Source organism: Phaseolus vulgaris, chromosome 9, assembly GCF_000499845.2.
Source record: "Phaseolus vulgaris cultivar G19833 chromosome 9, P. vulgaris v2.0, whole genome shotgun sequence".
Lineage (NCBI taxonomy): Eukaryota > Viridiplantae > Streptophyta > Magnoliopsida > Fabales > Fabaceae > Phaseolus > Phaseolus vulgaris.
Genome location: NC_023751.2, coordinates 23943338 through 23958436, shown reverse-complemented (window position 1 = coordinate 23958436; position 15099 = coordinate 23943338). Strand labels below are relative to the sequence as shown.

General features: G+C 32.3%; 1 protein-coding gene across 1 annotated transcript; it reads left to right on the top strand.

Moving 5' to 3' along the window:
- Positions 1 to 6293: 6293 nt before the first annotated feature.
- LOC137822696 (protein MHF1 homolog) lies at positions 6294 to 7353 on the top strand. The gene is made up of 4 exons (XM_068627641.1): positions 6294 to 6410; positions 6519 to 6590; positions 6848 to 6928; positions 7016 to 7353. Exons 1-4 carry the CDS (start codon positions 6308 to 6310, stop codon positions 7129 to 7131), a joined length of 372 nt encoding a protein of 123 aa, XP_068483742.1. The 5' UTR covers positions 6294 to 6307; the 3' UTR covers positions 7132 to 7353.
- Positions 7354 to 15099: the final 7746 nt, after the last annotated feature.

The window sequence follows — 15099 nt, the reverse complement described above, 5'->3', positions numbered from 1 at the left end:
ATTTTGCTATAACTAGTTGATAACTTATTATAATAATTTGATAATATAAATATTTGAATTAAAAAAATAACTTTAAACATTATATATTATTATATTACAATAATATGTCGGGAATCCCACCTGATTTTAATGGGTCCATGACCAATGAATTTTGATAACTGATCCATTGAATATATTCAATGATGGCCATTTCAAAAGTTTTTGAATTATATCTCTCTTGAAAGATAAGTTTTAATTATCCACTACCTCTTTATGTGATAAGTCTTCCTCTTATTCTCTATATAAAGGGAACTTATGAGGAAGAGAAAGACATGTAAGTGAGAAGAGCAACATAGAGAATAAATGAGAGAATACATATCTACCATAGTGTGAGATTAGAAATCATAGTGAAAGGTTAGAGAGACATTTTATTCCATCTTTGTTGGGTGAGATTGAGTATTATCCTCACACAGTGAAAGAAATAAATATTGTAGTCTTACTTTCATAGTGGAGACATTTTCTAAAATAGGTCCCGTGGGTTTTTATTTCAAAAGTTGAGAAGGTTTTCCCACGTTAAAAATTCTCGGTGTCATTATTCTATTTTGCTCTATTTTTCTTTTATCTGCTTATTACTTCTGCAAGTGCCCATTTTGTATCTACACCAAAGAGGGAGAATTTGTTCTCATTTTCCCAACAGTGGTATCAGAGTTTGGTTCTGATACAAGATGGAATGAGCCATTTATGATGGAGACATGTTCAAGTTGACAACAGACAATTATTCCTATTGGAAACCCATGATGGAGGGTCACTTATACTGTAAGAATATGCATGAGCCCATTTCTTGCATAAACAAGCCAGAAGTTAAGAATGATAAAGATTGAGAACTTTTGAATCGAAAAACTGATGCAATGATTCAAAAGTATATTGATAGAAGTTTGTTTGAGCACGTGTCCGAATACACAAATGCTTGTGAGTTATGGACAAAACTTGAATCTATGATTCAAAAGAAAACTCCAAGAAATAAAGCATCTCTTATTAGAAGACTGGTAAAACATGACTACACGGATAGTCAAAGTATGATGGAACACTTAAATTCATTCAAGGGTCTTGTTAATCAATTAACAAAGATAGATATGAAGATTGATGATGAGTTGCAGGCACTTTTGCTACTCAGTTCGTTGCTTGAAAGTTGGGAGACACTAGTAGTCACGCTCAGCAACTCAATCCCTGATGGGAAAATCTCAATGGACACTATTTCAGACAGTCTGTAGAATGGAGAATCCAGAAGGAAAGAAAGAGGTACAAACTTTCAATATGAAGCAAATGTTATTGAGAAACGAGAAAGAGGTGAAACCCATGGGAGAAATGAATCCCGTGGAAGAAACAAAAGCAAAGCTAAAGGCAGTTCTCAATCTCGCACAAAAACAATATGCTATTATTGTGGCAAAAAAGGTCATAAGAGATCTGAATGCAGATTTCTGAAGAGAGATCAAAAAGCCGGAACTGTCCATTCAGACTTGGTTTATCCAAAAAAGAAGGATTGTACTCCAACCACAATCATCGACGTTGACGATGATTTTTTTCTTATTGGAGAAGACAATTACCTAAATATTGCATATGGTTATTGCTCTTGGATAATTGATTATGGTGCCTCTTTCCATGTAAGTCCACGTGAAGATTTCTTTTCAAATTACAAGAAATGTGACTATGGTACTCTGAAAATGGGAAATCATGTTACAAGCAAGATTATAGGTATTGGTGATATCATGCTACTAATAGACACAAGAAACAAGTTTGAATTGAAGGAAGTGAGGCATGTTCCAGAAATGCGTCTCAACCTTGTCTCAACGGGTAAGTTGGATGATGTGATTTTATAAGCCATTTTGGTACTGGAAGGTGGAAACTAGCAAAAGGGAACCTAATAATTGCCAAAAGTTCAAAGGAAGGATCTATTTACATTATGCAAAAAAGAATTTGTTTTGGAGAAGCAAATATTGCTACAGACTCCAAAGATGTTTGGCATAGACGATTGGGGCATATGAGTGAGAAAACACTCCAAATGCTCGCCAAAAACCACTTGCCAAATATAAAGGGTCAAATATTGGAATCTTGTACTGAATGCATTTATGGTAAACAATGCAAAGTTAGTTTTTAGAGATTAGGCAATCCCTCAAGGATACATGAGGTACTTGAACTTGTACATACAAATGTATGTGCACCATCTAAAAAATCTCTTGGTGGAGCCTACTACTTTGTTACATTCATTGATGATCACTCAAGAAGAGTATGGGTGTACTTGTTGAAAACCAAAGATCAGTTATTGTCAGCATTTAAGGAATTTCATGCTCTAGTGGAATGTGAAACTAGGAAAAAGCTTAAGTGTCTGAAAGTAGACAATGGTGGAGAGTACCGTGGTCCTTTTGATGCCTATTGAAAGATGTATGGCATTAGAATGATAAAGACACTACCAAAGACTCATCAACTGAATGGAGTAGCCGAAAGGATGAATCGTACTATTGAAGAGAAAGTCAGATACATGTTACAAGGTGCTAACCTCCCAAGTATTTCTGGGGTGAAGCAATAAAGATTGCAGTTGGTCTTATAAACCTAACACCTTCAAGACCTCTAGATGGAAAGATTCCAAAGGAAATGTGGTACAAGAAGAAGGCATCCTTCAACCATTTGAGAGTATTTGGATGCAAAGCCTTTGTTGATATTCCAAAGGATGAAAGAAAAAAGCTAGATGCTAAGGCCAATGAGTGCATATATCTTGGGTCCCCAAAGGATGAATTTGGGTACAGATTGTGGGATCCTATAAAGAAGAAAATTGTTAGAAGCAGAGATGTTGTGTTCATTGAGGATCAAACGATCAAAGATATTCAATAGAAAAACCAGTGCAAGTCCAAATATCACATTGATTCAAGGGGAGAGATTCCTCAACAGATAGATCCTGATCAAATAAACCAATAGACAGATCCTACTCATCCAGTTCCTGACCAGACTGATGAACAACCAGATCATGATCAAATATTGTTAGACCCTCAAATACAACAAGAATCTGAGCCTTTAGAGAAACAAATGCAAGTTGAATTGAGACGCTATGAAAGAAGAAGAAAGTCATCATCAAAGTATCCTTAAGAATATTATATTACTTTGACAGAAAATGGTGAACCTCAAAACTTCTCAAAGGCTATGGAGTAAATTGAGAAATGGGAGTGGATCAAAGGCATGGAAGAAGAGATGAACTCTTTACATTAGAACCATGCTTATGATCTGGTGGAGTTACCTAAAGGAAGAAAAGCCTTGAAAAACAAATGGGTGTATAGGCTTAAAACTGAAGAAGGAAGCCCGAGACCAAGGTATAAAGCTCGAATTGTTGTGAAAGGGTGCAATCAAAAGAAAGGAGTTGATTCTTATGAGATATTCTCACCAGTGGTGAAATATTCCTCCATAAGAGTAGCATTGGGTATAACACCTAACTTAGACCTAAAAGTTCAACGACTTGATATCAAAACAACTTTCCTAGAAGGATACATCAAAGAATAAATCTATATGGAGTGGCCCAAAGGCTATAAAGAACCGAGCAAGGAACACTTAGTGTGTCATCTGAAGAAGAGTTTGTATGGTCTGAAGCAAACACCTAGACAATGGTATAAGAAGTTTGAATCCTATCAAGTCTCTCATCATCACTTTCAGTTCAAACTTTACTCTCAAAGATCATGGTCCACTACATCATTTTCTGGGTATTGAAGTCCCTACTCTTAACTTTGGACACTTACACTTATCTCAACGAAGATATATTCAAAATATGATTAACTCTAACTTGCAACCTACACCAATGATCGCATCCTTAAAGCTTCCAAAAGATGTTAAGATTCAGCGTTATTTCGATCTGTCATTGTTGCACTTTAGTATGTTCTTCTCATTCGTCCTGAGCTAACCTACTCTATTAATAAGTTTTCACAATTCATGCTGCATAATCCCTATAATCACCACGGAAAGCTATCATGAGAATCTTAAAGTGTACTCTATGTATGGTTTTTTGACCATGATGGAGTTATTTTTTTGGTTTTTACCAAAATGAGGTCCGTTTAAAAAGAAATTACAAATTTAGGCAAGTCGTGCCAATTCGGCACGACTTCATATGCAGAAATCGTCCCAATTAGGTACAACTTCTGCCATGTCATACTAAAGTCGTGCCAAGTTGGCAGGACTTTTGCCCTGTCACTTCGTTCTCCATACCATCAGATTCCTTACATGTATAACTTTTTACCTTCTCCTTCAGGTACTTTTTCTACTCCACCAAATATATTTGGAACTTCGGCATTCACCCCTCTTTCTGCATATAATCCAACATCATCCATGCACTATCAACCCACACTGCCCTCACCAGCATCTCATAATGAAGCCAATAACAACGATGATGAACATGTCGTTGATGATCCTCTTCCACGAAGACCTCGACAACAAATACGAAGACCACATTGTGTCACGTCTTCCCATAACTAATTTACTTCTAGTTCAACTTTATATCTAGTTTTATTTTATATCTTGTAATGAATCTTACTAATTTGTTTAGTTCTAATTAATCTTTTCTCATCATTACGTGTTCTGTAAAATCATTACTTCTCAAGCTATTTATTTTGCAAAGTCACAACAATAATTCTCTATTCATTTTCCAAATACAATAAATTTTCATTTATGTATTTATTTCCAAATTCAATAACAATTTTCTTCATTTTTAATTAATCAAATAATCAAGTTATTGTATTACATTACCGTCAAACATGATCCATACACGATTATCCAATTTTTTATTCCTTAAAACTAACACTCTTACAAAATTATGTATCAAATTAATTTTTAACATTACATAACTTACTACCCAATATATAAACAACAAAATTAAAATAAAAATAAAAATTATGACGGGGCAGAAGTCGTGCCAAGTTGGCACGACTTCAGTATGACAGGGTTGAAGTCGTGCCAAGTTGGCACGACTTTAGTATGACATGACAGAAGTCATGCCTAATTGGGACAACTTCTGCATATGAAGTCGTATCGAATTGGCACGACTTGCCTAAATTTGTAAATTTTTTTAAACGGACCCCATTTTGATAAAAACAAAAAAAAATAACCCCTCATGGTCAAAAAAACCCTATTCTCTCTTTCAATAATGCAATACATTAAAGAATATCCGTGTAGGATTAATCAAAAAAATATTAATTATAATATTTTTTTTAACCTATTTAAATTTGTCATGCTAATAATACTTAAACAGACTGAAAATTTGTAGTTGCAACAACAAATGTGAAACAATCCGTCTAAACCAATAGATGATATAAAGATTGGATTTTAATTTTACTATGATGGTGTATTATATTACTTCCTCTATTCTTTAATTTTTAACCTTTAATATATGTCAAATCTAACTGAACTTGACTTGTTTTTTCATATCGAATTATTCATAACAGCATTTATATTTTCTCTAATCGATGTCATTTTCTAATATTTAATAGCAACTCCATTTCAAAATGATACTTCTTTTATTCTGTCACATTGATTAAAGAACCATTTAATTAACACAAAATTAGGCAAAAAGACATTACTAAATTTTCAATTATTGATCTCTTTTCAATATAAGTGATTTTGTATTAATTACTTTTTAACTATATGTAGGAATATTATTAGAAAAATAGTTAGAAAAAAACAAAAGCACTATTATTTTTAGAACTGAGAATTTTAGAGCAAGTGTAGATACTAGTTTTCCTTTAAAAGAGCTACTCTTCTTGTTAGATTATTCCAAGGATTTACGTCAAGAGTACGGCTTTCTTCCTTTATTCCTGCACTTGCATAACTTCTCATGAAACCCCATATTCCATACTTCAGGAGAAAAACAATTTTGTCGTTAAAAAAATATATTATGAATTAAACAATTTAAAAATATATTTTATTCTATTTATATCTTCTAAATTATAAAATCTAAAAATATCCTTTGAATTTCATAATCCGAAAATATCGTCTAGATTTTATAATCTAGAATATATTTTTTTTAAAATAAACTCATTCTATATTATAGAATCCCTTTTTTTATCAGTCATTTCGAAAACATCAATAAAATAAAGAATATTTTTTATATTTTAAAAGGTATGGAGTGACACAACAAGCTATGGAGGTGCAGAAAGAAATAGCCCAAAAATAAACCCCTAGTTGGGTCGGATCCTGGGCTAAGGCCCAACTTGTATTGGTGTCAGGCCCATGTATCAGAAGAGCCCATTTAATATAAAAATATTCCCTCCATTCGGTTTCCCTCCATCGAAAACAAAGTATGGAAAGCGCGGACGCGAACAGCGAAGTGGAAAATGACGCGGTAATGAAGATCTTGAGAGACAAATTCAGACTCTCTGCAATCGCCATCACCGAATCTCAAGGTTCTTTCTTCTTCTTCTTCTTCTTCTTCTTCTTCTCACGAATTTAAACTTGTAATTCGTTTGAGATTCGAGTTCCTAATTATCGTGCGCGGCAATTCAATTATGCAGCAAAACAAAACGGCATGGCAGTTTCAAAAGTCGTAGTCACTTGTATCGCGGACTTAGCCTTCAAGTATACAGGTAACAAACATCACTATCGTTTCGCTGCACATTCCTTTTCTGCCGGCACCTTGTTAGAATTAACCTAAACGGCACCGTATACTATAATCGTGTGATTGCAACGTGTATGACATAATGTCTCTTACGAGTTTATCAATATAGCAGTGCATATATCTTGCTTTTGTTTATTTTATCGGTGGCAACAGACTAGTTTAGGTTTTATTATTAATGCGAGTGTTGAGTTGAAATAATGAAATTGAAGGACGTTCTATGAGCAGAGCGCCTGGCTAAGGATCTTCATCTATTTGCGCAGCATGCGAGTCGTAAATCTGTAAATATGGAAGATGTGATACTTTGTGGTTAGTTTCATAACCTCTGAATGTTTTTCAAGAGAACGAAAACGAGTTTTGTTTCGATCTGTTTAATATTGTGTATTTTGGATTAAGGACATAGGAATGAACATCTATCTGGCTTGTTGAGGACGTTCTCCAATGATTTAAAAGCCAAAGATCCTCAATCTGAAAGGAAGCGAAAGAAAGAAGCCAAAAAGATCGACAAATGAACCGCTTAGCGCTTATGCCTGATGCACATATATGGCCTGTAACATATCTCGGTACGGTTGGAAAAAATTATGTTTTTCCTATCTGTGTTTTTGGACTTGGTTAACTAGAGCTGGAATCTATTGGTCCACCTTTACCATTTATGCATGCCCTCAAACTTAATACCAGCCACTATGAACTGTATAATTGAGTTAATTAATTTTAGGGCAATTTTTTATATGCAATTTCTCCTAATATATTATTTTAAGAAATAAGGAAAAATGTTTATTAAGAGATATCCGTTTCTTTAATGGATCTTATAGCAGATTTTTCCTGATAAGCACGGCTACTTTGTGGGATCTACCATTGCAAATGTCTGCCAGGTGTTACTAAAACAACACTGGTTTCTTAACAAAGTACCTATACTTGGGTATTTTTAAAATATATTTATAATATAGAAGTTAAAAATAATAAACGTTATGAAATTGTAACATTATATTTTTAATTTTCAAGTTTTAATATATTAATATGTATATAAATATGATTCATATGATTTTTTTTAACTCATACATATTTCTAATCTATTTTTATATTTTCATCTTTTGTTTCTCAAAGTTTCTTTTTAACTTAATTTTATTTACTTTTAGTTTCATTTGTTTTCATTCCATGGAACATGTACTTGTCAGTGTTGATGACCCTTGTAATGCTGGAGGGGCTTACCAAACTGAAATGTGTGGCATAGTGATGATACTATCCAATGGTTAGTTATTTTGTAAGTGTTATTATCTGAAGGTACATGCAAACATGCGGCAAGAGAAGTTAGAAGTGATTGTTTATAAATAAGGGTCACTAAGGATAGTTCCTGGAAAACAGGGGTGTCATGGCTGAAACTTAAAAAGCAAGGGGCACCATGTAAATATCTCACCTTAGTGGAGTGGTAGTTCATAACAAATTATAAACTTCCAAGTACGCAACATGTCAACAAAACAAAACAGTGAATACCGAATTAAATATTCTGTGTAGGTTTTGGAAATCATTTTATAGACTTTAGTTAGAATAGAACTAAATCTAAATAAATTCAATATGAATATATTATGGTATTCCACGTTGTTTACGAGTCGAGATCAATAGTAATTTATATACTTTTTCTTCAAATCCACTGAGACACCTTTTAAGGGTAAAATTGTAATGGAACATTGATATCGATAAAGTGATTGACCTTAGTAACGGAGTAGACACGGATCCTCAATATTGTTTGATTAATTCTGCGGAAACAAGAGGAAGGAGAAAGAGCTATTCACCCCATGAATGAAAGGGGAGCACCAAGAATCCAGAGAATGCACCTGGTCATGTTTTATCCGTTGTTCACGTTGAAGGCAATGTCTGGTCTAGTGTTTATCAAATAGATTAGTCTTCCTATCAGTCGGTGGTATGAGGAGGACTCTGCATAAGCTAGTGGAACACCTTGAGTACTTGAAAGATGCGAAGAATGGACCATAGGTGTTGGGACAAGATTACATTCAAGCAGCCTTGTCTCATGTAAAAGATCCATTGTATACTTTCATTTTGAGAGGTGAATTCCAACACTGCTTCGTGCTACTTCTAATCCCAAAAAGCAAGTAAGATCACTCAATTTTTTTATCTTGAAATGTTAATGCAACAATGTGGTTATGTGAGTGATTTCATTAGTATTATTTCTAATGAGGACGATGTCGTCAACATACACAAGAAGAGCAGTGATGTGAGCATCATGTGTTTTTAAAAATAACGAATGATTAACAACGGATAAAACATAACCATTAGTAAGTAAGAATTGGGATAATTTGGCGTACCATTGCCGACCGGCTTAGCGTAGACCATAGAGGAAGCGTTGCAGTTTGAAAACAATGTGTGAATTAGGGACAACAACTCCAGGAGGTGGCGTCATGTAGACTTCTTCGAGTAGGTCTCCATGTAGGAAGGCGTTGTTAACATCCAGTTGTTTGAGGTCCCAATTATTTGATGCAACAAGGGCAATAAGTAGGCGCAAGGTGGTCAACTTTGCTACAAGAGCGAATGTGTCAAAAAAGTCTAGGTCTTCAAGTTGTGTGTAGCCTTTTGCGATGAAGCGTGCTTTGTAGTGATTAATTGTGTCGTCTGATATGTGTTTTACCTTGTACACCCAACAACATCCAATGGCTTTCTTTCCCGAGAGAAGAGGCACAAGTGTCCATGTGTTGTTGGCAAAGAGAGCAGCAAGTTCATTTGCCGTTGCCTTTTTCTAGCAATCATGTTTGGAAGCATCTTCATAATTGTGGGGTTCAATGGAAGAAGAAAAAGAAGTAATAATGTGTTTAAAATTAGTAGATAAAGCATGATATGATACAAAGTTATTAATGAGGTACTTAAAACTTACAATATGTGTAGATGGCAAGTCGGTTATGAAATTCTTCAAGGTAGGCTGGAGCTCTTCTAAGCCGAGTGGACCTTCTGTGGATTATGACCCGTATTTTCAGTGGGAATCATGGTCTCAGTGGCAATATTATAATTATCAGAGAAAAAAATCATAGTTGGGATCATAAGATTGAGGAATAAGCAAAGATAAATTGTTGGGACTCTCATTATCATCACCTTTCAATTTATATAGAAAGTGATTTTCATAAAAAATAGAATGTCTTGAAATCTTAATTTTATGATTTCGAAGATTAAGAAAAAGATAACCTTTAGTATGAGGTTGAAAGCCTAGTAAAATTCCGGATATAGACCGATCATCCAGTTTCTTTCTATGAGAAGTAATAGTACCAGACTAGCAAAGACAACCAAAAACACGTAATGATGAGATATCATATAAGGAACCATGTAATTTTTCATAAGGGGTCATGTTTTGTAATAAAGGAGTGAGAATACAATTGATAAGAAGAACAACATGTAAAACAACAAAATGCAGAAAATAGGAGGTAAGTTAGTTTAGAAAGTAAAGCACGAGTTACATTGAGAATATGTTGATGTTTGCATTCAACAATATCATTTTGTTCCGGTGTTTCTATGCAAGTTTTTTTTTATGAATAATGCCTTTGGAAGAAAAGAGATTTGTCATTGCAAATTCAGCTTCGTTATCAGAACATATAATTTTGACAGTGGTTTGAAAATGATTTTGAACATAAGATAAAAAAAAACTAGCTATATGAGTACTGACTTCAGATTTTGTCCGCATAGAAATTACTCAAGTATAACGAGAAAAATCATCCATAATAGTTAAAAAATACCAAAAACCATGAATAGAAATAACAGAGCAAGGACCCCAAATATCCATAAGCAAAATCTCAAAAATCTTAGAAGTAGTGGAATCACTTAAAACAAAAGGAAGTTTTCTTTGTTTTGCTCTATGACAAGTATCACACATATGGTTTTTGAACAAAAATAAGAGTATCAAGATCTCAATACATGCAATCTTTCATCAGAAAGATGTCTCAATCTATTGTGCCACACATTCGTATCCTTCAAAACACAATGAAAAGAAGGAACAAATATGTTTGTGACACGTCTTTGAAAAATAGAAGCATGAAAAACATACAAGCCATCTTTGGCCTCAACTGTACCAATCTTCTCTTTCGTTAGATTGTCCCGTATCACACAATCCTTAGATGAGAATATCAAGTGACAGTTCAAATTTGAAGCAAGTTTAGAAGCAAAAACTAGATTAAAAGTGAATTCAAGCACATATAAGACATTGGTTAGGTAAAATTTATTACTGAATGCAACAATTCCATAATAACTAGTGTAAAATCGGTGTCCATTTGGCAAACTAATAAGAACATGCATAATACTTTTATATGATGTAAAATCAGACAAACAAATGCAAACATGATTAGTTGATCATAAATACAAGATCCAATAACCTTTAATGGTAGTATAAAGTTTTAAAACAGTAGCATTACTAGTTGGAAAATCCTTGTGATTAACATCAAATGTAAAAGAGCCCACTTGATTTTCTTGCACTGGAGGCTGATTCACAATATTATTTGCTGCATTTTGCTTGATCAAGGTAGATATGACTTGACATTGTTGAGCTGTGAAGACAAAATGCATGTCTCCATTTCCCGATTCTTGTTGACAATTCTTAGAGGAAATATCATTAGTTAAAACATCATTAAGTAAAGGAGTAGTCCTACCATTAGGGGGATTATAACTAGGAGGGAAACCATGTTTCTTGTAACATGTATCTATGGTGTGACCATTCCTACCACAATGAGTACAAACTTTTCTATTGCTGTTGAATATAGAATTCTTATTTTCTTGATTTGGAAAACCCACTTTTCTAAAACAAATGTTCTCAGTATGACCCAATTTACCACAAAAGGAACATGTAACAACATAATTATGTTTTGCACTAGTATGATTAATATTCGTAATAAAAAAATTACTTGCCAATTGGTGTTCTTGCTGAGCCACAAGAGAGAAGATTTTCGAAATAGGTGGAACCGGTTCCATAAGGAGCACATGAGACCGAATGTTGTTGAATTGATTGTTAAGCCCTCGAAGAAACTACATGGCTTGATCCTCACATTTCCTTTTACTAATAACAGAAGGTACAAAACATGAACACTTACGTTGACAAACACAAATAGGGTTAGGTCGAAAGTTATCAAGCTCATCCCAAATAATTATGAGTTTTGTAAAATAGTCAATCACCGACAAATCATTCTGACTTAAAGAAGATGCCTTTAATTGCAAATCGGAAACCCTAGAAAGATCACCTTGGGAATATCTTGTTTTTAAATCGTTCCAAACATCAACTACTACATCCATCCAAATTACACTTTGTCTAATTGGAAGAGATATTGAATGTACTAACCATGACACAACCATGTTGTTTAATTTGATCCAAGGATGAGTACCTAAGACGAACTCCATTTTGTTATTTGCACTTAGTGTCGTTACGATGGACCTACTCCAAGAATTATAGTTTGTCAAGTCGAGAACCGGCGAGACCAATGAAGCCGCGAGATTCTCACCAAGATGAAGATAAAGGTATCTATTTGTAGAGGGTTCAGACGTAGTCGATCTTGTTGTTCATTCTTCCGCCATTTCGCTAAAAGAAAGAACAAGAAACAAAACATAAGCACATAAAAAGTCATAAAGATGAAGAAAAAGAAATAGAGTAGAGCGTGCAACATAGCTCTTCAAAGGAAGAGCTCTGATACCATAATAGATTAGACGTGGATGCTCGGTATTGTTTGATTGATTTAGATGAAGCAAGAGGAAGGAGAAAGAGCTATTCACCCCCTGATTGAAAGGGGAGAACCAAAAATCCAGAGAAACCCTAACAGAGTAGTGAGAAACGAAGAAGAGATATGAAGGAACGTAAAAGAATTGCGAAGAGAAAAAATTGTATTGTATATTCAGTGAGTGTTACAAGGGATACAAGTGGGTATAAAAAGCAGAAAAAATAACGGAGAGAGACAACCCAACAGAAAAGCCCAAACACAAAGTAAAGGCCCATATGTGACCAAATAAAAACACAAAGACCAAAATAAAATACAAAGTAATATTTTATCACCTAGTGATGTTATCTTTTATATTAGAGTTCGAAACACAATTTTGAAATTTCTAAAGTATCCTTAATTTTAGAATTAAAAAATACATTATAAAAAAGAAAATTCAAAATAGATTTTTTTATTCTAAAAATAAAATCTAGATATATATTTCAAAAAAGAAATTTTATCCAGAAATATTAAGTAAATACTTAAGATGCCACAAATATTAAGTAAATACTTAAAGTCTAGAATATAATAAAACTACCATATGTACGTATAAGACCTCCTTTCTTAAAGGAGATATTTTTCTTCATTGATGATTTACATAATATTTACTAAGATAGACATTAGATAGTAAAAAATCAATAGAGAGTTCTTGTTACATGTGTTTATTTTTATAGTTATAATTTATTCAATAAATTTACCTTGACTTTGAAAAGAATTGAGATCTACATGCAGATCAATATGCTTAGAATAATTCAGATATTAGCTTCTAGGAAAAATAATACAAATCTTCCAAAAAATAATTTGTTTACTATTTTGTATCAATTCAAATTGAATGTTTTATACCAATAAATTTTTGAAATGAATGAAATTAATTTAGATTGATATGGATTCTTTTTGTTTGAATGATGTCTTGAACATGTATGCATATGATCATTGTCTGATTTCGTGTTAGTGATTATGGCTGCTTCTTCCTGCACCTCCATACCTTCTTGTGCCACCCCCATAAATTTTTCTTATTCCAAAAATACCCTTTTCAATATTTCGGATTACATAATCCGGAAGTCTTTTTTTTAAATTCAAAATTAGTTTCTGGACTATGTAATCCGGAAGTCTTTTGTGATTAGCTTCTGGATTACATAATCCGAAAGTCTTTTCTATACATAAGATTAGCTTTCGGATTATGTAATCCGGAAGTCTTTTTTTCAGATGTGTTATTAGTTTCCGGATTACATAATCCGGAAGTCTTTTCTAAATATGAAATTAACTTCCGAATTATGTAATCCAGAATTTATCCGGATTACATAATCCATAGGCTTATTATTTCAAATCCAAGGGGGTGAAAAAAAAGGATAAAATGGTATTTTTATATTTAGTATGGGGTGGCACAAGAAGGTATGGAGGTGTAGGAAGAAAGAGCCGTGATTATACTTTATATATGAACAAATAACAAGTCAAAACACAAGTTTTTGGACAAGTTTTTGATTATATATATATATATATATATAATCTAAATGTGTACGAATAAATATAGTTATTTTTTTATGTTATGTTATACATAATATTGAAGCATTTCAATTATAATGATAATATTAAAGTATAAAAAATATTTACATATTAATATTAATTTTTTTAAATTTTAATTTATTTAAAATTTTAATAAAAAGTAAATATATAAATAAAACAATTTTTTGTATAATTTTTTTAATATTAATTTATATGATAATATATTATAATTTTTTGTTTAAGATATTATCTTATGTGTATTTATTTATAATAATATGAAGAAATTTCATTACATTTTTATATTCTTATTTTATCTTTAATTATATTTTAAAAAAATAAAAAAATAAACCATCATAATTCTAAATTAACTGCAGATACACAATTCACTATAAATCACTCATATCTTTCAAAAACATTGTATACACCCATTATGTTTTATGTAACCTCCATTATTAGTTTCCATTTTCTTAAAAACATAGCGACAGTGATTGCCCCTTTTGCAGTAGTATTTATAATTATTGTAAAACATAAATTTAAATTATATTATGTATTAGGATATTAACTTAAATAATAATAATTTTGTTAATTTAAATTATATTATTTAGTAGGATATTAACTTAACTAGTAACTATTTTTTAAGATATTAGTTATAATTTAAAAATATTATATAATTTTTAGAATATAAAGAAATAGTTATATAAATAAAATATAATTTTCGTAACTTAGTTAAAATTGATTTATTTTTAAATCATTTTCGTAATTCATAAAAAAAATAACTTTTAAAAATTATATATAATTTTAATAAGAAAATTGCCATTCAAATATAATTTACATTTTTAGTTTATTATCTTGTCTAGCACAAACATTACATATTATCATATATTGTCATGAATATTATAATTATTTCCTTCATTCCATTATCTTATTCCTATGAAGTATTTGATGACATTATTAGAAAACATGTTTTTTAACTGTATATTAATAATAGTAAGTGATTTATCTAAGAGGATAAAGGTTAGTGTGAGGAATAATAAGTCCCCCACGTCCCTAGACTGAGTAGTCTTATAGTAGAGTCTCTGTGTCTGAACTGAATGAGCCAATGAATGAATAATAAATGTTTGTTTTTGACAGAGTAAGATGGCGGGAAAATGTTGATCTCTTTGTTTGTATTGTTACGTAATGATATCATAAGCATTGCACTGTGCGCACCTCAATGTCTGTCTCTCTGACCAGAATCTTGAAATT